At 35.9% G+C, this 25164-nt stretch overlaps 1 protein-coding gene across 1 annotated transcript in view; it reads left to right on the top strand.

The window, feature by feature from the left end:
* The window catches only part of EPHA6 (EPH receptor A6), an 839959-nt gene that overhangs the window by 506705 nt on the left and 308090 nt on the right, over positions 1-25164 (top strand). Inside the window, exon 6 of the mRNA XM_063078754.1 lies at positions 5339-5463. Within this exon, the coding sequence (XP_062934824.1) occupies positions 5339-5463 (125 nt within the window). The remainder of the gene's footprint in view (positions 1-5338; positions 5464-25164) is intronic.

Raw genomic sequence — 25164 nt, 5'->3', positions numbered from 1 at the left:
GATGCACTTTAAGTTAAATGTTTCTTTGTTTATTTTCTGTCCAGATGATCTGCCCATTGTTGAACGTGGTGTAATAAAGTCTCCTACTATTATTGAATTGCAATCTATCTATCCCCTTAAGTCTAATAATGTTTGCTTTATGTGTCTAGGTTCTCCAGTGTTGGATGCATATATATTAATAATTGTTATACCCTCTCATTAAATTGATCACTTTATCATTTTTAAGTGACCTTTGTCTCTTTTTACAGTTTTTGATTTAAAATCTGCTTTATCTGGTATAAGTATGGCTACTCCTGCTTACTTTGGTTTCTGTTTGTGTGGAATATCTTTTTCCACCCTTTCACTTTCAATATATGTTTGCCTTCAATAGTTAGGTTAGTCTCCTGTAGGCAGCATATTGTTGAGTCTTTTTTTTAAAAATTTATGCAAGGTTATTACTGATGTGTAAGTACTTATTCCTGCCATTTTGTTAATTGGTTTCTGGTTGTTTTGTAAGATCCTTAGTTTCTTTCTTTTTTCTCCTGTTATTTGCCTCTGTGGACTGGTGTTTTCTGTGTTGCTAGGCTTTGTTTCCTTTCTCTTTCTCATTTGTGCATCTGCTGTAATTTCTTTTTTCATGATTACCTTGGGACTAACATAAAGAGTCTTGTAGCAACTTACCTTTAGTCATATGTAAATACTCTAGACTCCCCCCACAAATACACAAATTATATTTCTGTTGCCTTAATTTGTGTTTGTATCTATTGTATGTTCCTTAGCCATTAATTATAGCTGTTGTTGTTTTTTGACCATTTTGACTTTAAACCTTTATACTAGAGGATTGAAGGATTTACATAGCACTATTACATCAGTGGGGTTGTCAGAGTTTGATTTATGAATTTACTTCTACATGTGAGTTTTGTACTTTTTCATGTTTTCATGATAGTAATTATCATCTTTTCATTTCTAGTTGTAGCACTCCCTTAAACATTTTTTGTAAGGCTAGTCTAGTAGTGATTAATTCCCTCAGCTTTTGCATATCTGGAAGGTTGTTATTCCTCCCTTATTTTTGAAGGATAGTTTTGCTGGATAAAGTATTCTTGTCTGACAGTATTTTTTTCTTTCAGCACTTTGAATATATTATCCCATTCCCTCCTGACCTGCAAGATTTCTTGTGGTAAATCTGCTGAGAGTCTAGTGGGGATTCCTTTACGTTACCTGATGCTTTGATCACGCAGATTTTAGAATTCTCTCTTTGACTTTTGACAGTTTGATTATGATGTGCCTTGGAGCAGATCTTTTGGGATTGAGTCTAATTGGGTCCTTTAAGCTTCCTGAATTTGAATGTTCATATCTTTCCCAATGCTTGGGAAGTTTAGACCTATTATTTCATTAAGTAGGGTTTCTGTGCTGTTCTGCATCTCTTCTCCCTCTGTAACACCTGTTATTCAAACATTTGTTCACTTAATGGTATACCATGAATTTCATAGGCTTTCTTCATTCTTTTTCATTCTTTACTTTTTTTTCCCCTCTACTGTGAAATTTTAAAAGATCTGCCTTAAAGGTCAGAAATTCTCTCTTCTGCTTTTTCTAGCCTGTTGTTAAAGCTCTCAATTGTATTTTTTATTTCATTCACTGAATTTTCCAGCTCTAAAATTTCTATTTGGTTTTTTTTTTTTTATTTATATCTATCTATCATTCAGATCATGAATTTTTTTTCTGATTTCATTGAATTGTTTATCCGTATTCTAGCCTGAAGCAGGCCTGCATGGGTGCAGCAGAGCCCAGCAGTTTTTCAGAGGCCTGCTGTGGGGAGGCAAAACCACTGACTGATCTACTGTCAGGCAAGGGATAGGCATACACCAATGCAGCAGGGACCAACAGCTCTGTGAAGGGCCACCAAATCAGTTATTGAGCTTGAAGCAAGGCTGCAAGGTTGCAGCCAGGCCTGGCATCTCTGTAGAGGAGGCCAGCTGTGGAGAGGCAAAGCTTCTGCCCAACTGCTAATGGTCACGGAGGAGGTGTACACTACAGCAGCTGGCCCTAGTGGCTCTGTGGAGGGCCACCAGTTCAGTTGTTGAGCCTGGAGCCTGCCTGCAAGGGTAAAGCCAGGCCTGGAATCTCTGTAGATGTAGGGTACCTACATCTGGTAGGGAGAGGCAAAGCAGCTGCCCAATTGCTGTCAATCAGGGAGCACTCATGCAATAGGGCCTACCAATTCCATGGAGAGCCACTAGATTAACTTTTAAGCCTGAAACAAGCCTACAGTTGTGCAGTCATGCCCAGAATATCTGTAGAGGCCTGTAATGGAGAGGCAAAGCTGCTGCTTGGTTGCTGTCAGTCAGGGGGCAAGTGTACTCCAATGCAGCAGGGCCTGGCAGCTCTGTCATGGGCCACTGGCTCTGCTGTTGAACCTGGAGCAAACCTACAAGGGTACAGCCATGCCTGGAAGCTCTGTAGAGGCCTGTCATGAAGAGGTAAAGCCACTGCCCAATCACTGTCAGTCAGGAAGCAAGTGTACACTAGTGCAGCAGGGTCCAGGGGCTCTAAGGAGAGCCAAGGGGGAAGGCGGAGCTACCACTGGACTGGGCTGTCAGGCTAAAATGGCCTTCTGTGGGCTCAGTGGGCCAGCGGGTTGTGCAGGGTGGGTGCACTTGAATGTAGTGGACTGCCACTTTTTGGCAGCGTCCCTACTGGGCAGGTCTGCCTGTTTACCAAGGGGGTCAGGCGGCGGGGGAGGAGTGTTGCATAGGTTTGGACACCGAGGTCTTGGTCTTCCTGTCTGGCCTAGGCTCCAGACAGCCACGGTCATGGTCCTGCTAGTTCCCACGTGAATGTGGTAGAACGAAGGTGGAGCCTCCTGATAGAGGAAGTCAGTTTCCATCAGACCCCAGGGCAGGATGCACCCTAGCAGCAGGTTTGGTTTCAAAATGGCACCGTGCCATAGCCACTTAGGTTGGGAGGCTGATGGTTGCTCCACCTGGGTTTCTGCTATGAGTCTGTGCAGCTGCATAAACTCCCAGCTACTCTCCAACTAGGTTTGGGGCCTGTGAGGACTGGGGGACCCTCTTGTGGCAGGGATTGCTGGCATTTGTGGTGGCAGTGGAAACAGTTAGGGTTTTTCCAGGTTACCTTGTCTCCACCTCACTCCAAGCTGGTCTGATCCCTGTGAGGAGACAACGAGGCAGAGGCAGAATGCCTTGTTCACCCTTTATGGTATATCCCAGTCTTCTGTGCTCCACAAGGATTTCATTACCCCTCTGGTGCTGTGCTGCATATTTCTTCAATCATTCTGGTCAAAATATAGTTGTTCATTTGTTGTTTGGTCTTTTTCTGGGGGTTGGAGGGGATGGGCATCAGACAACTCTAATTGGCCATCTTGCTCCACCCTCAAAATACCAAACTTTTAATACTTGAGTCTTTCTTAGAGATTTAAAGTACCATGGAAGATCAATTTTTCAAATATTCTCAACTGTGATTGGTACATTTAAGTAGATTTCTGAAAATGAATCAGGGACATATCATCAGTTTATAACTAAACTTCTAATTTGAGTTTTTATTTACCTTCATTGTTCTGACATCTGTATCTACTTTCTCCCACTGGAAAAAAAATCCTGGTTTTCAATAACACCAATATATTTTACTCATTTGCTTTATACCTCAGTATGCACAACAGCTTCAGAATTGCAATACCAGTACTACCACCAGCAGTATCATTACTAAAAACAGTTTGAAAATTTTTGCAACGTTTCCTTTTTTAACCCATAAAGCATATATCATTGGGATGTATGTTAAATTATTGTGTTTTAAAGACACTTTAAATAGTTCCTCTTGGACGCTATCCCTACAACTCAATACATGAGATTCTGTATTTTATTTTTCTTTTAAGTTTTCATAATGGGTTATGTTAACGTTAATTTTATTTTCTAATCATCTAAAATATTTTCAGAATTTCAAAGTAAATTTTCAAGGCAAGGTGTATTCAAAGAAGTCTTGCTTCTAACCCTGAAGTATTCATACTATTGCTTCCCACCACCTAAGGATAACTATTGTAATTATTTTTTATTCTTAGTTTTATCCTTATATTGTTTTAATACATTTTTATTTACCTTTTTTCTCTTAAAAGCACATCCTGAAATAACTCCACTGTAGTATCCATCGATGGCCCTAATTTCTTTTTTCAATTTTGTAATTCTTCAGTAGATATAGCATAGTTTTTCAAACACTCCCTTATTGATGGACGTTTTGATTGTTCCAATCTTTACAAGTAAATTTTTGTGAATAGTCTTGTAAATACGTCACTTTTTGTTTGTGCAGTGTATCTCTGGATGAGATCCCAAAAAGCCAAAGTGTAAATAAATTCATAATTTGCCTTAAATTATTGAGTTTCCCTTCGCACAATTTGTACTATTTTGCATTCCCACACACAATGTATTAATGTGCTTTTTTCCCACAGCCTAGTCAGAAGAGTGTGTTGTCAAATTCAGGGGGTGGGGAGGTTGCCAATCTAGTAAGTGAGAAATGGTATGTCAGTGTAGTTTAATTTAGATTTTTTTTCTTATGAGTAAAGTTTTAACTTTCATGTCAAACACTATTGTTTTTAAAAATTAGAATATTTAAAATTAAAAATTATTTTGTGAAAGATATAAAGAAAATAATCTATCATATATGCTTGTACATTTTAGTTAAATATTGGAAATTTAATACAAGGTTATTTTAAATTATGATTGGATTGTTAAAATAATGCTATATAGCAAAATAAGTTAGACATGATTTTAAAATGAACTTCCAAAATTAAATAGTTCAATTTTATTCAAATGTCACAGAAACCATGCAAAAGAAATAATCCTAACATAAGCAATAATTTATTATAGTTATGAAGTTTATGACATAAACTTATATAAAGTATTAAGATATTTTAAGGAGAATGAAAAGCCTATAAATGATCTTATAATTGCAGCGGTTCTTTTTTGTGTGTGTGTGGGGGGGGTTCTATAGTAGATTTAGACTTGATAAAATACAGGAGCCAAGTGTATTATACTCCATGTCATAGCTCAAAAGCAAAGCCAGTTTAAAGAAAAATATTCTCCTCTACTAAAATCAAAGATGATGAGTTCTGGCCCTTATTCTTGGAATATTTGAGTTTTTCTTATGTTCCATAATAGTGTTTCTAATTATATTTTAATATCTTATTTGGATTGAATAGAGTAGATTCTAAGGCTATCTTATTAATCTGGCATCAATAATTGCTGTCCTCGTCAACAAGAATTACGTTTTTCTTGGAAGAGAAAATATTAAAGACAAAATTATGGAAAAGGATTCCAACCAACTAATTCCTAGTTATTTTCTTTCCTTTCAGCACCTTCCCTGATAGGTATGGTAAGAAAGGACTGGGCATCCCAAAATAGCATTGCCCTATCATGGCAAGCACCTGCTTTTTCCAATGGAGCCATTCTGGACTACGAGATCAAGTACTATGAGAAAGTAGGTCTTATTTGGAGCTTCCTAAAAAACTATATATATGCATATATACATATATATTGAGCATGTTGTTATACTATATTATTTTATTTTAAAACCTGTCCTCCTTCATCTGAACCTCATGCCTACAATTTCTTTGAATTCTCTCTAACTTACTATTGTACTTATAGTTACTTAATTAATTTTGTTTTGTGTCAGATTAAAGGAGAAGCTGTTCATCTCTGTCATGACCTACTCTAGGGGTTTTACGATACAGTAAGAAGTATTAACTCCTTCAATTTACAGTTTGGTTTTTGTAATATTGTTTCCAAAATTCAGTTGGGAAAAAATTGTAAAATCGAATTAGCATGACATCAAGCAAGCTTGTGTTGCAGGTATTCTTTGCGAGTGAATTTACAGTTACAGTCTACTACAATTAAAAAAAAATGATTTAGGGGATAAATGGAAATAGCTTATGAAGTAAACATTTTGTTTACACTTATGTCAGCTTTTTTATTTTATAAGAAGCTAGCAAGGCAAATTTGGTTGATAAATCAACTGTTAACTTTAATTTCCATTTTTATCATTCAAAATCATTCTGAATTAATATATTTTCCCAAATTATATACTTACGTTTATTGTATTCATACTCTTTATTTATGCTTTTTACTCTGTTCTTCAACCTTACAATATTCTGGTATTGATATTACAGCAAACTATATAGTCAATTCTGATGTGTCTCATTGCACTAATACTACTTCTAGAATATTGACAAAGGAAGCATTAAATAAAAACGTTTTAAAAATGTAAAAATCACACATAATTTCCAGTGGTATACTACAATAAGGAAGAACATCTTGCATTTCTGTAACTTAGTAGTAGTAAAGCAAATACCTAGAAGCAAAGGAACATCATAAATATATTTAGGTTTTCTCTTTAGAAATATAGGTCAAGAGGAGAAATAAAACCCTACTGTCTTGGTCAGTTTTGTGCTGCTGTAACAAAATACCACAGACTTGGTAATTTATCATAAACAAAAATGTATTGGTCATTGTTCTAGAGGTTGGGAAGTCTGTGATTGAGGATATGGTATCTCGAGAGGGCCTTCTTGCCATGTCATTCTATGGCAGAAGGGTAAAGAGAGGGCATAAGGGAGGCAGAAGGGGGCTGAACTCGGACTTTCGTAAGGAATCCACTCCTGCAATAAGGAACCCGTTTCTGTAATCACATCATTAATCCATTCACTATGGAAGATCCCTCATGTCCTAATCAGTTCTTAGAGGTCCCACCTCTTAATACTGTTACAGTGGCAATTAAATTTCAACATGAGTTTGAGAGGAAACAAACATTCAAACCATTGCACCTAACTTTCTCTATTCTACTGCTTCTAAGTAAATGTAGATTTGATAAAGGGAGAGGTAACTCAGTAGCATGGCTGTATCCATTTTTGGCACTCTAGTAATTTCAGCATTATGTAGTCAGTGAAAACGGTCATTTATTGTTAACTGACATGGATAAATCCATAGCCTAAGAAAGGAGAAATTTACTGAGTTTAAATTGGAATACAGATTCTGCATATTAGCCAGGCCACCATGTGCTCAGAAATTCAGTGGGCTAGCCTTTCAAATGTTACAACCTGTAGCATGCTGTTACAAAAAATATATATATTTTTTTTCTGTTCACTAGTTTAAATAGATCATCTTGTTTAATCCACTAGCACTGGATTATTGCCATTTTCTTAAAAAAATAAACCGCTTCATAACATCTATCCCAGCATTAAAATAAAAGTTATATAATAAAGCCAAATGTTGTATATCTGAGAACAAACATGGATATTACATTAATTACCATCTTTTAGAATCGAATTGATTTCTAAAATTTTTGATTGGATGAATGTGGTTCCCTTTTAATTGAAACTGTATGATTTGTCCTTACTAGGAAATATTGCTAGTGATGTTAGGTATAAATGACTGTAAAGTATAAATGACTATAAAATGAGACAGTGAGTTTCTGTGTGTAAAATATAACCCTTATAAAACACAGAGAATTTTTTTTTTTTAATTTGGAAGAGTTGTTTGTGTAAATGTGTGTGTTGCCTTTTAAATAATCAGAAATTTTGGGTACATGAAGATCACTCATTTAAGTAAGCATTAGAGAAAAAAATTGGCGTATAATGCAATATAGAATCAGAAAACAATGGTATAGGAATTGTGTACAAACTAAATAAAAATAATTATCTTTCCCATACACAAACATAGAATATATAGGCAACCAATCAAAAATGTTAGAATATCAAAACCTTTCAGAGAAAACAAAATTATAATAGCATTAAAAGTTTTCCCTACTATGACTTCAAATTCTGACTACACATTTTACATATTTGCATCTCTGGCATGGTTTATCATTCCAAGCAAATATTCTTATAACTTTTAATTAGGGCAATCTATAATAGAACTCAAAACATTAATTTCTTTTTTTATCAGCAATCTAAATATTGTTCAGTAAGAAAAGCAAGATACAAAGAATTATTTTTACATATGATCCCATTTTTGAAATACAAATATTCCCTACTATGTGTATATTTGTGTATAATTTTATATAATTATTGAGAGATATAGAATAGAATAAGATGCACAACAGCCCGTGTCAAGTTTTGCCAATTTGGGGGGTGGGGAACAGGGGACACTTGGGCAGAGGCAAGGAAGAGAGAGGTAGGTAGCAAGTACAGATAAATAGGATGGATGAACGGATGGATGGATCCTAAATAGCTTTAGTATTTGTCTTTATTAGTTGTCTGCCCAAAAGCAGACTCTGAGACAAGGATTTGTGTGTGAATGCCTTGGATTGAGTGTCCCCCAAAACTTGAACCCCACTGTGATGATGTTAAGAGGGTGGGAAATCCTGTTATAGTTATCGAAAGGTGGGGCCTTGAATGGGTGATTAGATTGCAGAACCATAACATAATGAATGGATTAAATGGATTAAATTGGTTAAATGATTGAATAGTGGTCAGCAGGATGGTTCTGAGGGCTTTAAAAAGAGAGTGAATGACGAGGCAAGTGTCTCTTGCTGTCTCTGCTATGCCATTTTCACAATGTCATACCCTGCCATCAGTGTTGCCACCACCAACACCTTCCCAAATGTGTTCCTTGGACTTTGGACTTCCCAGCCTCTGAAACTGTAAGCAATACATTTAGTTTTCTTTATAAATTACCAAGTTACGTGTATTTTGTCTTAAGCAACAAAAAAGGACTAATACAGCCAGTGATTAATTAAGAAAGCTCCCAGAAAAACTGTAAGAGAATGGGTGCAGCAGGACTGTGAAGAATGATTCCAATCAAATTCAGTGTAGTCAAAGGAAGCTTTGGAGTCTGACTTACATCTCAGAGTTCATTCTATGGAAATAAAGAAGTTGGGCTTCCATACTCAGGTTACAGTCAATCATTGGCCACAGGCCTTAGTGGAAGTACATATATGGTGTGCAGAAAAAAACACTTCTTCTATAGTTGTGACAGTCCAAGTTTAGGTCTCTAAAGAAGGTTGCAGGAACAGCTTTTAAAAGCAAAACACACCGAAGCTGGAATATGGAAACAGGATCAGGTAAAGGTAAACCGAGGTGATCTGCTGGAGTACCAATTATTAACTAAGAACTATTAAAGAATTAATCCTTGGCTCATTATAATATTTATATTGCCTTCAATCCTTTATTTTGCTTCCATGGCATTTAAACCTTGCAATTCCTTTTAATCAAACTTACTCTATATTGCTATATCCATAATTGATCCACACCTTATCAATATTTATACCATTCTCTGAGGAATTCATGCTGTTTTATTAAGTTCTCATTTTAAGTGCATTATTATGTAAATCAGGAAAGAAGTTAAGCAGCTTTTAATGTGAAATGTCTACAAATATCTGAGGTCAAACAACGTACTATTGTTACCAGTGACCGTTCTCAGAAGAAAGCAATGGCCTGAGTGTTCAAAGATCTGAGTTGGGCTCAGACCTTAACTTTCCTAGTACTATTTTCTCATCTGCAAAATGGGGGTCTGGAAAGATAATCACTTACAGTTGTTGCGATTTTCAATACCAGTATGTTTGTACCTATACTGATATATAGATATTATCCCATTGTTATGCCATGCCTCAGATAATTGTGGTTTTTTATTTAAGTCTACTAAAACTAAATACACATGTGTGCATTTTTTTAAATACTTCACCACAGGGAGCAATATTCTTCACATCATCATTATATATAAAACTTAAGCTCCTGCCATCATTGCCTTCTGAGTATGTGTGTGTGTGCCTGTGTGTGTGCGTGATGTGTCTCTGAGTGTATCTGTGTGTGTACTGAGAGTGGAATATGGGAAAGGAAGCATAATGCTTTGTTGGTTATAATTAATTATAATTCCCTATTTTATTCATCATACTCCCCGATTCTTACCTTTCTTTTTTTCTTTCATTTTCTTTATTAAGTGAATAAAATTTAAATATGGAAAGGCATTTTAAAATAGTAAGGGAAGTCAAATATAAGTGGCAAAAAAATTTATGTTATTTACTTACCAACAATGGTTTACTCCAAAAACAAAGGCTACCCTTAGAGAATGATGGAACTGAGAAATCATCTGCCCTCAACTTCTCAGTGTTTATCCCTCTTGCAGTCACAGTATATCAAACTCCCCACTGAATATCAAACATACACTTTGTCTCCGTCTGTTTTGTGTTGCTGTAACAGAATACTTGAGACTGGGTAATTTCTCACAGTTGTGGAGGCTGGAAAGTTCAACATCAAAGTGCCAATAGGTTTGGTGTCTGGTGAGGGCCCAATCTCTGCTTCCAAAATGGTGCCTTAAATGCAACATCCTCCAGAGGGAGGGGAATGCTGTTCTTCACATGGCAGAAGAGTGGAAGTGCAAACAGAGGGCAAAAGGGGGGGCCAAACTCTCTCTTTTATGACAGCACCAATCCCAACCATGTAGCCCTCACGGCCTAATCAACTCTTAAGGACCCCACCTTTTAATACAATTACAATGGAACTTAAACTTCAACATGAGTTTTGGATGAGACAAACATTTAAACAATAGCATTTGAACCCCAGTCCCCCAAAATTCATGTTTTTTCCACATACAAAATATATTCATTCCATCCCAAGAGCCCCATAAGTCTTACCTCAAAAGTCTGAAGTCCAGAATCTCATCTAAATTAGATTTGGTTAGGACTTAAGGCAGGATTCATTCTAAGGCAAATTTTCCTCCAGCTATGAGCCTGTGAAAACAAGCAAGTTATGTGCTTACAAAATACGATGGTGGTACAGGCATAGGATAGACATTTCCATTTCAAAAGGGAAAAATTGGAAAGAAGAAAGGAGTAACAGTTCCCAAGCAAGTCTAAAACCCAACAGGGCAAACAATACTAAATCCAAAAGCTTGAGAATAATTTTCTTTGACTCCAGGTCCTGCCTTTCAGACACACTGATGTAGGGTTTGAGCCCCCAAGACCTTGGGCAGCCCCACTCCTACATCTTTGCTGGCATAAGCCCATGCAGCAGTTTTCATGGGTTGAGGTCTCATGCTTAAGCTCTGCCAGGCTGGTGTTGCATGCTGGTAGTGTGACAGTTCTGGAGTCTCAGGGTTGGTTCCACTTCCCACAGTTTCACTAGGCATTGCTCTAGTGTGGAATCTCCATGGTGGCTCTGATCCCACAGTTCTACTGGGCATTGCTCTACTGAGGGCTTTCTGCAGTGGCTTTGCCCTTGTGACATGTACTTGTCTGAGCACCCAGGCTGTTCATGACATCCTTTGAAATATAGGTGGAGGAAGTTATGCCCCTCAGCTCTTGCTGTGTGCTTGCAGAGTTAACACCACATGGACACCATCAAGGTTTACAGCTTGTGCCTTTCAGAGTGGCAGGTCAAGCTGCACCTGGGCCTACTTGAGCCATAGCTGGGTGACTGCTGAGTACTGTACCAGAACACAGGAAGCAGAGACTTGAGGAAGCCCTGGGCAGCAAGTGCCAAAGTCTTGAGGCCACACTAGGCCTCTCTTTTGACATATTTTCTTCCCCCATACTTTGGCAGTCTGTTCCCATGATGGAAGGGGCAGCATCTGTAATCTCTAAAGTGCCTTTGAGGTCCTTCTCCCATTGCCCTGATGAATAGCCTCTGGCCTCATTCTGTTTGTACTAATCTCCTTACCAAACCATTGCTCATTACACTTACCAAATCATTGCTCAACCACACCTTTGGTTTTCTCTCCTAAAAATTCTCTCTCATTCTCTACCATAGGCCAGGCTAAGAATCCTTCAAGTCCCAAAGTTCTGTTTCCCTCTTAATTATAAATTTCATCTTTAAATCATTTCTTTCTTCTCAAAATTTACTATATGCAGTTAAAAGAAACCACTGAGCACCCTACATGCTTTGCTTCTTAGATATTTCTTCTGCCAGATATCCTAATTGATGGCTTTTAAATTCTGCCTTCCATAAAGTCCTTGGGAAAGAACACAAATTCAGCCATATTCTTTGCCACTTTTTAACAAAGATGGCCATTTCTCAAGTGTCCAATACCTTGTTCTTCATTTTCACCTGAAACCTCATTAGAATGGCCTTTACTGTCAATATTTCTGCCAAACATTCTGATCATGACCACTTAAGTAATCTCTAAGAAGTTTCAGACTTTCCCTACAGTTCTCTCTTCTTCTGAGCCCTCAGCAGAACCATTCTTAGTACAGCATTTATGGCAGTCTAGGCTTTTTTTAACCTGCTCCTTCCAGAGCCTGTATCCATTATTCAATTACAAAGTTGTTCCCCATTTTCAGGTATTTGCTCTAGCAAGAATGCAAATCTCAGTACCAATTTTCTCTCTTAGTTCATTTTGTGCTTCTATAACAGAATACTTTCACTGGGTAATTTATAAAGAACAAAAATTTATTTTTCACAGTTCTGGAGACTGGAATGTCCAACATCAAGGTGCCAGCAGTTTTGGTGTCTGCTGAGGTCCTGGTCCAGATGGGAGGGTACTGCTGTTCTTCACATGGCAGAAGAGTGGAAGGGCAAAGAGAAGTCAAGAGGAGGCTGAACTTGCTCTTTTATAACAGCACCAATCCCACCCATGAGGGTGTAGGCCTTATGGCCTGATTATCTCTTAATGGCCCTACCTCTTCATACTATTACAGTGGTAATTAAATTTCAACATGAGTTTTGGAGGGGACAGACATGCAAACAATAACACCCTTTTCCCTGTTCTTTCCTTCTCTCCTTACCCTTTGTGTTCACATTCTTAATTATTCCTCTCTTCCCCCCTTCCATTCTCTCCTTCCCTCTTTTCCTTTTCTTTTTTCTCTACCCAAGTCACTATTCTTTCTCTTCCTTTTTTGTTTTTTTATTCTTCTTTTAGTCCATTTGGGATGCTAAAATAAAATACCATAACCTGTGTGGCTTATAAGCAACAAAAGATTATTTCTAACAGTTCTGGAAGCTGGGAAATCCAAGGTAAAGGTGCTGGCAGATTTTGTGCCTGGTGAAGCTCCACTTCCTTATGCATAGACAGCTGTCTTCTCACTGTGTCCTCACATGGCAGAAGCACAACAGAGCTCTCTGACGTCTTTTGTGTAAGGACGCTAATCCTGTTCATGGGGGTTCACACCCATGACCTAATCACCTTCCAAAGACTCCAGCTCCTTATACTATCACTTTGGAAGTTATTATTTCAACATATGAATTTAGGGGAACACAAACATTCAGACTATAGCAACCATATTTATCAAAATTAGTCTTGACTAGAGTTATTTGTATGTAGATCTGACTCCCACACTAGTTTGTGGATTCCTGAAGAAAGGAGATCACTTCCTGTCCATGTTTATCACTGACCTTCAATCAGTGCCTAACACAGCTATTGCCTTTCAATCACATTCTAGCTGAATTAGTAAAATTCTCTCGTTGTTCAGAACTCATTTGTGGGGAATTGAGATGTCACCCAGCCACTGTAAAATTACCTGAAACAATTAAAAAAAAGAAAAGGAAAGGAAAAAGAAGAAGAAAGTCTCTAAGACTTTCTGTTTCTACCTATTCATAAGAAAGACCCATATACAAATGTCCATCAACTGAGAGAACATTCTGTTAATGACTAGAATGTCAGCTCATAAGGGAAGGAATTTTTTTGTCTACTTTTATATACCTAGCACTCAGAAAGGCACATAACTAATGATTAATAGACAATAATTGGTTGACCAATTATATACAAGATACTCTTTTAGGTGTTTTGCATGGACTAAATAATTTGATACTAATAACAACCCTATGGAGTAAATACTATTACTCTTCCCATTTTACAGATGAGGAAACTAAGGCACAAAGAGGGTAAGTAGCATCACCAAAATCACACAGCCAGTAAGTGGTTATTAAAGGTGGCGATACTTTGCATCACAATAATGTCTCAGAAAAGTCAGTGCTTCCTGCTGATGCTGATTTTCTAGGTTCCTTGGGGCCAAACACTTCATTACTCTCTGATGCCTATTTTGCATCTGTAAAATGTCTGGAATAAAATATACCTATCTCACCAGGGTGTTGTATAGCTCCACTAATTACCAACTGGTAGCCCATTTTGCAAACACGAAGAATTCCCCATAACAGTTCACTGTTTGTACATCCAGTACTTAAAGACACTGACTGGTAAACTCTTTTTCTTAAAGTAATTTTGTTAATTTTTACCACTGTCAGCAGTTTTTAGATTTTGTTTTGAGAACAGTCATCATGAGAAAGGAAGCATTTCTTATCTCCAGATGGTCAATAATTACCTACATAAAACACAATGAATTAATGTAACTTGCCATTATTTCACCTAGTTCACAGATTACAGAAAACACTACCTATGAGCTTTAATTAAAAATATGTAATTTCATAAAACTGAGAACTGTGTATTACTAAAACGGCAAGGATATTTGTGGAAAGCTTTTCTTTACGGAAAATATTTTTTTTATCACTTACGGATGATTTAAACTATCCTCATTGGGGAGAAGGTTGAAGTCTTGGTGTCTTTTCTGACATCACATAGATCTTGTTAAAAGAAAAAGTTTAGACAAATTAAATTTATCAGAGTTTAATAGAGCAAAGAACAATTCATGAATCTGGCAGCCCCCAGAAACCAGAACAGTTTCAAAGCAACTCTGGGGCTACCACGTACTCAGGTAAGATTGATAGACGGGAAAAGGAAAGTGATACGCAGAAAATGGGAGTGAGGTTCAGAAACAGCTGAATTGGTTACAACTGGGCATTTGTAGTTATTATACATGGAACTAAGAAAAGTATGACTGAGTAAACTGCATATGGATCACCTGAATCACATGGGCATCTTGCTGAAATGCAGATTATGATTCAGTTAGTTGGGCAGATGAGTGTGGAGGTGGTGGATTGGGATTTGCATCTCTAACAAGCTCCTAGGCGATGCCAGCACTGCTGGTCCAAGGACCACACTTTGAGTTGTAAGCCTCTAGAGGCCTTGCTTCTCCATTACCTCACTGAAGTCTAAATACAGGGAAAAATAATCACAACCTTTTAAACATACATGTGAATTTACATTGCTATATCTTTATAACTGGCTAGGACTTCTGTAGATGTCACATGATTTGCATGCTACCAGAACCAAAAATATTAATGTGGATCAAAATGCAGTATATGAAGGACCGAGTCAGTTTCAGATACAGTTCAGTGTATCTAATGGAATCAACAAATTCCTGAGCTGGTAAATAAACGTTTCTGTTTTTTTTTTTTTGGTTTTTTGTTTTCATAATTTTTATTTGTTGCAGTGTCCACCACAGACCAATGGGATTTGAGTATTTTGTACTAATTAAAACAACATTACCTAAAGGAAAACGAATGGGAAGAGAATTTACTGATACAAATACTCATTGTAAAGAATGCCTACTCAGTTTCCACATGCAGCAAACATCACACTCTCTGTGGAAGCCTGTCTGGTTTAGTGAGCCCAGGGATTCCCACAGTGCCTAGCACAGAGAATCTCATAGTAGCAAGCATGGTGCTGGTGCCAGTACTTCATTCACAACAGCATCCGTATGGTATGAACATATGAAATAGAAAGAAATTTAAAAGGTATTTACACCATTATATAGATCCTGCAAAGACAAGCATAAAGTCTGCACACACATGAAAATACAAATGTCTACTAAGTACTCTAGCTTTAAAGTATCTATTTTAGAAAAGCTATACTATCTTTTGTTTGATTTGAAGAACGGATTTGTTTAATTAAAAAATGGGCAAAAGAGCTAAGTAGGCATTTCTCTAAGGAAGATATACAAATGGCCAACAGACATATGAAAAAATGCTCAACATCACTCAGCATCCGGGAAATGCAAATCAAAACCACATTGAGATACCATCTAACCCCAGTTAGGATGGCTAAAATCCAAAAGACTATGAACGATAAATGCTGGCGAGGCTGCGGAGAAAAAGGAACTCTCATACATTGTTGGTGGGACTGCAAAATGGTGCAGCCTCTATGGAAAATGGTATGGAGGTTCCTTAAACAATTGCAAATAGATCTACCATACGACCCAGCCATCCCACTGTTGGGAATATACCCAGAGGAATGGAAATCATCAAGTCGAAGGTATACCTGTTCCCCAATGTTCATCGCAGCACTCTTTACAATAGCCAAGAGTTGGAACCAGCCCAAATGCCCATCATCAGATGAGTGGATACGGAAAATGTGGTACATCTACACAATGGAATACTACTCAGCTATAAAAACGAATGAAATACTGCCATTTGCAACAACATGGATGGACCTTGAGAGAATTATATTAAGTGAAACAAGTCAGGCACAGAAAGAGAAATACCACATGTTCTCACTTATTGGAGGGAGCTAAACATTAATATATAAATTCACACACACACATACACACACACACACACAAATCGGGGGGGGGAGGGAAGAAGATATAACAACCACAATTATTTGAAGTTGATACAACAAGCAAACAGAAAGGACATTGTTGGGGGGGAGGGGGGGGGAGGGAGAAGGGAGGGAGGTTTTGGTGATGGGGAGCATTAATCAGCTACAATGTATATCGACAAAATAAAATTAAAAAATAAAAAATAAAAAAAAAATAAAAAAATAAAGTTATAGAAGCTAAATTTAGTATGTCAAAGATTTGGTACATCTAAGAAAAGAAAAAAACAAAGTTGGTAAAACTAAGTACTCTGAATAAATTATTCAACTTTTGAATATATTGTGGGGGAAAAGAAATACATTTATTTCTCATTGCTAAGCTCATGGCTAAGGCTTCTATAACAAAAGACATGAACAAGAAAAAAGCACACGAATTTATTTGATATAAGTTGTATGACATAGGAGCCTTCAGATATGAAGACTCAAAAAAACCCAGGGAAACCTGTGTATGTTTAGACTTAGGTTTGGTGAAGAGTACAGTCATGCAGAAGTGTGATTAGACAAAGGGGGTATCATCTAATGGTTCTGGGGGGAACCTAGTAAGGCCTGTGTGTTCAGATTCTTCTCTGTCTCTGTGTCTTCAGGATATTCCTCTTCTTCAGGTATAGTAAGGGCATCCCTCAAATGAGGGTCTTATGACCTGCTTTAGGGGAGATGAGCAGGAGACCAAAGAGCAGTCTTCCTGCTTCTGCTCTTTGTTCACATGTCAAGGTGCCATATTTTGGGGTAGCATATCCTAAACCCCATCGACATCTAAATTTATAAACTGAAATACAGGTTATAAACATAACCTGGGCCTGGGATTATTCTTTTGATGGTATTAGTCACCAGAATCGCAGTCCTAGCCCCAATGCTCTTGTACAACTAGGTAAGACTGCACATTAATCACACTTCTGCTAAATTATTATATTTCAATCAGCCCTAAATTTCACATTTTAATTTGATTTCACATTTTAAAGTCATATTCAGTTACTTTCATATTCCTAGTCATATATTTCTTAAATTGTTTCCTCATCATTTTTCTGAATTTTATGTTTTTATCTCTTTTTTGATGAGGTCAGAGCAAATAAACTAAGTTGTTTTCCAATTCTGAAATTCCATGATTGCAGAAGCTTATTATTTTTATTGGGTCTTGCTTTGCTGTGCAAGGTGATAGGAAATAATCCAGTAAGAGGAAGGAATGAGAGATCTGACGTTTTCAATAAAAATATGACACATAAAAATATTTTTTTCATTATAGAGATGTACATAAAAAACATAATGATGAAAAAGTAATTCAATTTTCTCAGAAATCTGAAAATCTGCATATTTTACCATTAGGTTTTGCATTTCTAAGAAAAGAGAGAAATATGAGGCTATATTAAAATGATTAATTTCTTACATAAATTTTCACCTCCTCTTAAAGAATCCTTATTGTTTGGAGGGAAGAAAATAATGCAATGTAGCATATAGCTTGGGGAGTATAAAGGTCATATTACCTACAATATTAAATTACCAGAGAATCACAATGTCTCTTTAAGGCAGGGCAAGGAGTAGGGAAATAGGAATATCAGAAACTATTCTAGGTAAAGTATTTGGACTAATGCCCACCAAGAATCAGGATAGCCCTGGAGTATGATCACTGGCCTTACCAAAGTGTTAACTAAGTCATATTTCCTTAAGAGAAGTGCAAGATTTGCTCACTTCAAATGCAGTTTTTAAAAAGCCATATTTTTTGCCTATTCTGTAAACAACAATTACAGTTGGGGGCTAGAAGTACATATATAATTACCAACTCATAAATTTACTTTTTCTTTTCTGATGCTCTATTACTACTCAGTTTAATCTGGAACTTAGTATGAAAATCTATAAATTGAACAAAGTTGGAATTATTTCTTCTGAGGATTTTGAAACCTATAATTGTATGAAAAATGGTAAAGTTTACCTTAAGAGATTTTCTAAAAAAGGTGAGGTGGCTCTTTACAGAGTTGCATCGTTTGGCTCTATTTTTCTTCAGGGATTATTACAAAATCCTGATAGAGGAATTAGAGACCAGACAGAGGGTAAGGCAGAGTAGCAACTTTTCTTTGTAGCCAATCAGAAATTTTGTGGGCTTTCCTCCCAGAAATACTCCCCTTTAATAAATGCTTTTGTGAAAGGGAGTATATGTGTGTGTTTAAACTGTGCATTTTTAAGCACAATTTTTATTAGACTCCAATGCTTTCAAAATATTATAATGTTATAAAGAAAATTCAATCTTTTAACAAAAATTTCCCTTAAGAAACAAGAGAGTTGCTAAGTGCCTCCACTATCTGACTTGATTTGCAGATTTTTACTGCCAGAGGAGGGAAGTTTAATATCCAAGATTTGTAGTATATCCAGAGTTAGGAAACTTGCCCTGTTGGAGCAAGGAAACCCTTGTTTACTGAAAGGCTTTGATCTGATTTTGTTGGACAAATTAGAAATAGAATTAAAAATGAGGTGAAATCTAAAATGTTTACACATTTCTAATCCTTGAAATTACTTTTCTGGTTTTGCATGAAGGTAGAGAACAAAATCTTGGTGTTAATACCTAAACTAGATTATAAAAAAGACCAAAATAATACTGATATTTACTGAGTGCTCTTCACTTGTATTAAATCATTTTAAAACAAGTTAATTAGCTGCTAATTGAGAGGCATCTACCTACTTCATGATTACCACCTTGATTTTACCCACCAACTGGCAATTTAATAAGAAACTGTAATAAAAATACATTAAGATATCAATGGAACATTAGAAGTGACTAGACTATTGCTTATTTCATTTTTCTTCTGCATCCTATTTAATTTTTGGTAGCTTTTAAATCAATTCACATTGATATTTATGAAATAATGAATCTGGTACATAAGAACAAAAATGTATTATAATTTAAAATCATAAACCAGTTGAAATAGAACTGAATTGAATACTTCTATTATCGACTCTGTCTCTAACTAGTAGGAGACCTTGAACAAGCCCTAAACTTCTCTTTGCCTCAATTTCTGCCAGCCAAATTGAAAACGGCCTTAATATATTATTTTTAAGCTCTTTTTCAGCTCCTTGAGAATCAAAGGAAATAATTCTCTATCTAGTCGTAGTGGATTTTGACAGACCTTGCTTAGAATTCAGGCTTTCACACTGATTAGCTATGTGACCATAGCCAACTAGTTTTATTTTCCTAAGCCTTAATTTCCTCATCTGTTAGGAGAGAAATTACAACAATTACATAAGCAATCATGAGGATTAAATTAAATGAGATTTTTAAATGTAAATCATTATACTTACTGCCTGGAGAGAGTAAGCATTTAATACACACAGTCAGCTAAAATTTGTATTAGTATCCATTCCAGTTTTGGTTTTAATATGGTTCTAGTACCCATACAGAGAGTTCCTTAAATTTTTGTCACTCATATAGACTGGCATCTTGCTGAAGTTGCAAGCATGATCATTGAAAGAATTATTGCTATTCTATAGATGATATGGTAATAAGTCAAATAGGTATAAAGACAATAAGCAACATGGAAACTGCAGAACAGAACCAATTCTACACCAATATTAACCAATTGAAACCATCCCATAATATTTCATTGTCACTAAAGAGTTTTAGTATAAGTGTGTGATAACATTCTAATTAGAGATCACATAATTGGCTCCTTAAAATATGAATTTACATCCTTTATGAACTGTAAAACATTTGACATTTAAATAAGAAACAGAAAAATATTCTTATAAATTAGATGTAAATGTACAATAGTATGGCCATAAACATGGAAAACTAGTTTCATTATTATTGTACTTTCCAAATGCATATTAGATATATTGATGACAACACAGTTTATGTCTTGCTTTGATTCAGGATTTTCAGTCTTCTATTTAAGATAAGTTTTTCATATATGAGAACAGTCGTAAAGTGTGCTGTTCTACTTATTTGGCAGATTTTATTATTATTTCATTATTCTCTAGTTGAGGTAAATTACTGTGGTCTGCCCACCTTTTCATTCTCTACTCTCATGGTTTTCCTTTCTTCTTCCTCTTTCTTTATACTCCTTAAAGGGCAAAGGAAATTATACAGAGCATATTTGACAGCCACACATTGTTTCTCCCTCAGTTACCATCTTTGCAATAGTGTCTTTGCTCTCTAACTATTAATCATTCATGAAAATAGAGATACAATAGAAAAATAGTCAACATTGTGGTAAATAATTAAAGATTTCATTTATGAAAGAGATTCCCAAACTCAGAGCATGAGAATTCTCTTAGAACCATAGAATTTAAAAATAGGGGTGGTCACTAGAGCTAACAATCTAACTCAGAATAAATGTAGCTTCTGTGATATTGGCCAAAATCACAGTACAGGTGTCCTGGACACAAAGCCAGTACTCTTCTGATGTTCCATAATACCTGTTCTTAGAAAGCACCACCAACTGGAAGATGTGATTTAACAGGCTACCCATGCAGGAAAAGATATGGAACATTAACCTCATCTACAGAACAACCATATTCGTTTTCTTTGCTGCATAACAAATTACCCCAAAATTTTGCAGCTTAAAACAATGAGTATGTATTACCTCACAAAGTGTCTGAGGATCAGGAATCCAGGAGTAGCTTAAGTAGGTCATTCTGACTCAAGGTCTCCCATAGAATTGCAGTGAACCAGCTATAGGCTGCGCTCAGCTGAAGGTTCAACTGAGGCTGGGGAATCTGTTTTCAAGCTCACTCACATCTATCAGCCAGAATCTTCATTGACTTATTATATGATCTGATGTAGCCTGGTCACTTCTGTAAGAGACAGCACATTCAAAACCAAAGCTGCAGTGCCTTTTATAATCTAATTTTAGAAGTTAGCATCACTTCTGTCATATTCTGTTGGTCACACAGGCGAACATATGAGAAGGGACTGCTTAGGGTATAAACAGCAGAAGGTGGAGGGTCATTGGGTTAGTCTTCAAGGATGGCCACCATATCAGGCTTCTTGGCAGAACCTGTGGTACTTCAGTTTGCCTTCAACAGAAAAAATTAGGTGGAAGGAAATGCTATGTACCTATTCTGAAATGCCCATTTAAAAAAATAAATACCCTGTACAGTTCAGTGATATGGCCATTTCATTTTTTTAAATTTCCCTAGAAGATTGGACAATGCTGTCCAAAGTTCAACAGGTTAACTTTAACTTTACAACAGATTTTTTTTTTTTCAGATAACTGAGTCGTGTCATTTGAATAGCCCTTGTAGATTTTTTTATGTTTCTAAAATAAAAGTAAAATAAACAACCTAACTAAATTTACAAGTGATCAACTCCATGCATACCCCTTGTTATAAAGGTTAAACAGAAAAATTCATGCCTTTGGCATCATATTCAACTCTAACTAAGGATTTTTGTTGTTTTGACTCTTGCAAGACCTTCATAATTTTTGATAATTAAAGTAGACCATATCCCTTGAGAGCAAAATTCCCCAGTTTACATAATAGGAGTGTTTTCTCCGTATGTAATTATTCACAGATATAGGAAAATAGCTAATACTATGTAAATAATGGAAAATTCAACTTATAAAAAATTTCCTAAACCTGATTATATGAATCAACGTTGTTCCTTCTCAGTTCGTTAAAGGAAAAAAATTTGATCTTTTCCCAAATCAATATTATCAAAGACAAATAAGTGCTGTGTCACTTAGTTGTGTAAGGAGCCACAGGAAGATTAATAGATCGATGCATAGTATGGAAAACTTAGCCAAAAATATGCATGAATCTGTGTGTGCATGTATGTATATGTGGGAGGGAGAGAAACATTTAAATTCACAAGATACATTCTAGCCCAACTTTTCCTTTTTTTTTTTTCTTTTTTTAATAACAATAGAATTACTGTTGAGATTTAAAGTAGAAAATTAAATCAAGAAAGGCCGTTTCCCAAGAAATATCTATCTGGATTTGTATTATCTAATACATTCAAATAAGTATCTTAACAAAGGCATGGCAAAACACTGAGGCATTTCTCTGCTCATTTATCTGAACTCTGTGATATTTGGTTCATCTTTCTAATTGTTCATCAGTACATGTGTTTAAAAGAAATTCCTTTTACAAAACGCCTTTCCTTCTTAATTTAGAAAGGTACTTAACATCCTCAAGAAATGCATCAGACCTTCAAAATTTAGGAAAAAAAATAATTACTACAAAAGTGCTCTGGGAGTTAAACTATTACAACAAAACTCTTTTAGATTCCCGCATAGTAAGTGATGTGTAGTAAGCTGCTTCATTTCCCGACTCTGCTATTATTATCCTCTTTCCTCAAGGGAAGACTTAAGTGTCTTAGATTCTCAAATGCGGGGGAAAAAACCTAAGTCTGTATTCCGTTTCAAATAAGTAGGAATAATTATGAGGCTTCCTTGACCAGATACAATTTTTGCCTTGGAGAGTAAAGCAAGGCCCCTTGCAACAGCCATTATTAATGACACTGATATAATTACTATTTGAAAAAAGGAAATCTGCCTAGAAAAATCAATTAGAAACCACCAAATGTTCTTCGGACTTTTCAGAGAGGTTCCATGCCTGTTGTCCCTTATGACCTCTCCATTAGAGACTGGTTGGCTATACTCCTAATGGTTGCCTTCAATTATTTAGAAGGGACTTCTAAGCTTTTGTATTTCATATTAAAATGGCCTGGAGAGTATTTCCTGATTGTCTTTCTTGCAGAACAGAAGGGTCACTCTGGGGAAAAGAGAGTAATCTAGGTGGCTTTGCTGAAAAGGTAACTCACAGTCCTCTTCCATTAGTGCTGTTTGTCGTGCAAACATTGATTCTCATAAAATGAAGTAGTGTATGATGACTTTGCTTTGAAAAATTACAGAAAAAAATAATAGTTAAATGAATCATTAGGAGTAATTATCCATAATCTAAGGTGAGCTTGGTGTGAGCATCTGCTTTTAGCAACTCCTTTGTTTTTAACTGGTCACATTTTACTTCTCTTAGCATTCTTCTCTTAGCATTAGTCAATGAGTGTCCAATTGCAATACAATCATCCAATATTGATTAGTCTCCAAATGTGAGTGGTGTTTTGTAATTCTGTTTTACCTATTCTTTTCACATCTCAAAGCTGGTAGAATTTTCTAATAGAACATATAGCTGAAGGCAAAATTTGAAGTGAAGACAAGGTTTATGAAATGGTAGACAATATCCCACGCAAGATACATGTTGAAATGAGGATACAAATCTGTGAAAGGGCCAAACAAACTTAAACTGCTCCTGTGTAACAGTCAACAACTTGACCATGTACATCCTTTGATTTAAAAATCCTACCAGGTTTTTTACAAAGTCTGTAGACAGGAAGTATTTTTCTTGATTTTGTTAGAAGAATTTGTTAAGGAATTTGTCTTTGAACTGAGTGAAGTTAGGACATGTAGGAAATTTATTTAAGACATTTATTTGAAGCAGACCACAAAATGGACATTTCAAATCACATTCATGTACCATGTCTGATTGCTATCCCTTTGTTAAATTAGATGATCAGAAACAAAGTATCTGTAACACATTATCTAAGTCTCTTGAAAAAATTGCTCCAGTGAATTGAAATTCATGAGTATGCCTGTATTCTACCTTCAGAAACAGTGGTTGAAGTTATTGACTGCTGATTTATTCAGTAGACTTTACTTTAAAAAGCACTTCAATTTTCCTACTTCAGTTTTGCTTGAGGAAAAATCTAATTGTCTAATTTGGAGTTATATAGTTTGTTGTCAAAAAATAAAATGCTTTTCAATTTCACCTATTGCTAGAAATTTTTGAACCTATTTTTGGCCCAAGTATTATAATCTGCGGAATACAGAAACTTAAAATATCTACTTCTTTTTTTATTACAAATAAATACTTCACCTTGTATGAATATTTTGTTTTAATCCAGAAAAAAGTAAAGAACAAAGACAAGAATGGAAAGACCAAGAAACTAAAATGTATCAAAAACTAATATGTGCCAGCTCCTGAACTACACATTTTTGCTACCTGTCTGACAACAGATCCAGAATTCTCTCCTTTATGCCATGCTGTCCCCTGAAAATTAAATCAAAGACTCTTTTGCCATCTAAGGTTACATTAGGATTTAGAATTAAGAGAATTTCTATAGTAGAAACCCTTTGCGGATAAAACTTTAAATAATTAAAGAGATAAAACATTTTCACTTTTGGCTTGTGTACTAACCTGCAATGGGGAAGTATTCACTGTTAACAACTGTGGCAAAATAGGAGGATAAGAGCATTCCAGGCAATGGGAACACAAGAGTGAAAACCCAAGACAGAAAGGGGTTTGGCAAGTTCAAGGAAGAGACAGTGTACAGTGGCTTGAGTATAGTAAGGAAGGAGGAAGGGAGAAGTCTGGAACAGTGGGCAGAGGAAAGCCAAGTACACCATTTCTTCTCTCCTTCCCTCATTCAACAAATGTTCATTGCACATCTGCATGTGTCCTGTTTTAGCACTGCAGATTCATGTTAAGGACGATATTGCAATTTTTAAACAGTACTTTATTATATTTGGTTAAATATGCTTAAAATATAAGTAACTCATCAAAAATTGTTTGCCTTTCATAATTACAAAATATCTTCTTGTCTTTCATTAATGCCATTTTAACTTTCAATTATTTTTACCCAGTTCAGCACTCAGGAAAGTAATAAATTTTATACCTCTCATTCATTTATCTTCCTTTCTTAAATACTCAGATCGAGATAGGCATTTATAAATGTCTTTCTTTAAAATCTTTGCAACATAAAATAGTACACTTGATTCATAAA

The sequence above is a fragment of the Cynocephalus volans genome, chromosome 1 (genome assembly GCF_027409185.1).
Source record: "Cynocephalus volans isolate mCynVol1 chromosome 1, mCynVol1.pri, whole genome shotgun sequence".
NCBI lineage: Eukaryota > Metazoa > Chordata > Mammalia > Dermoptera > Cynocephalidae > Cynocephalus > Cynocephalus volans.
The sequence above is the reverse complement of the archived record's forward strand: the minus strand, read 5'-3'. Positions and strand labels throughout refer to the sequence as shown.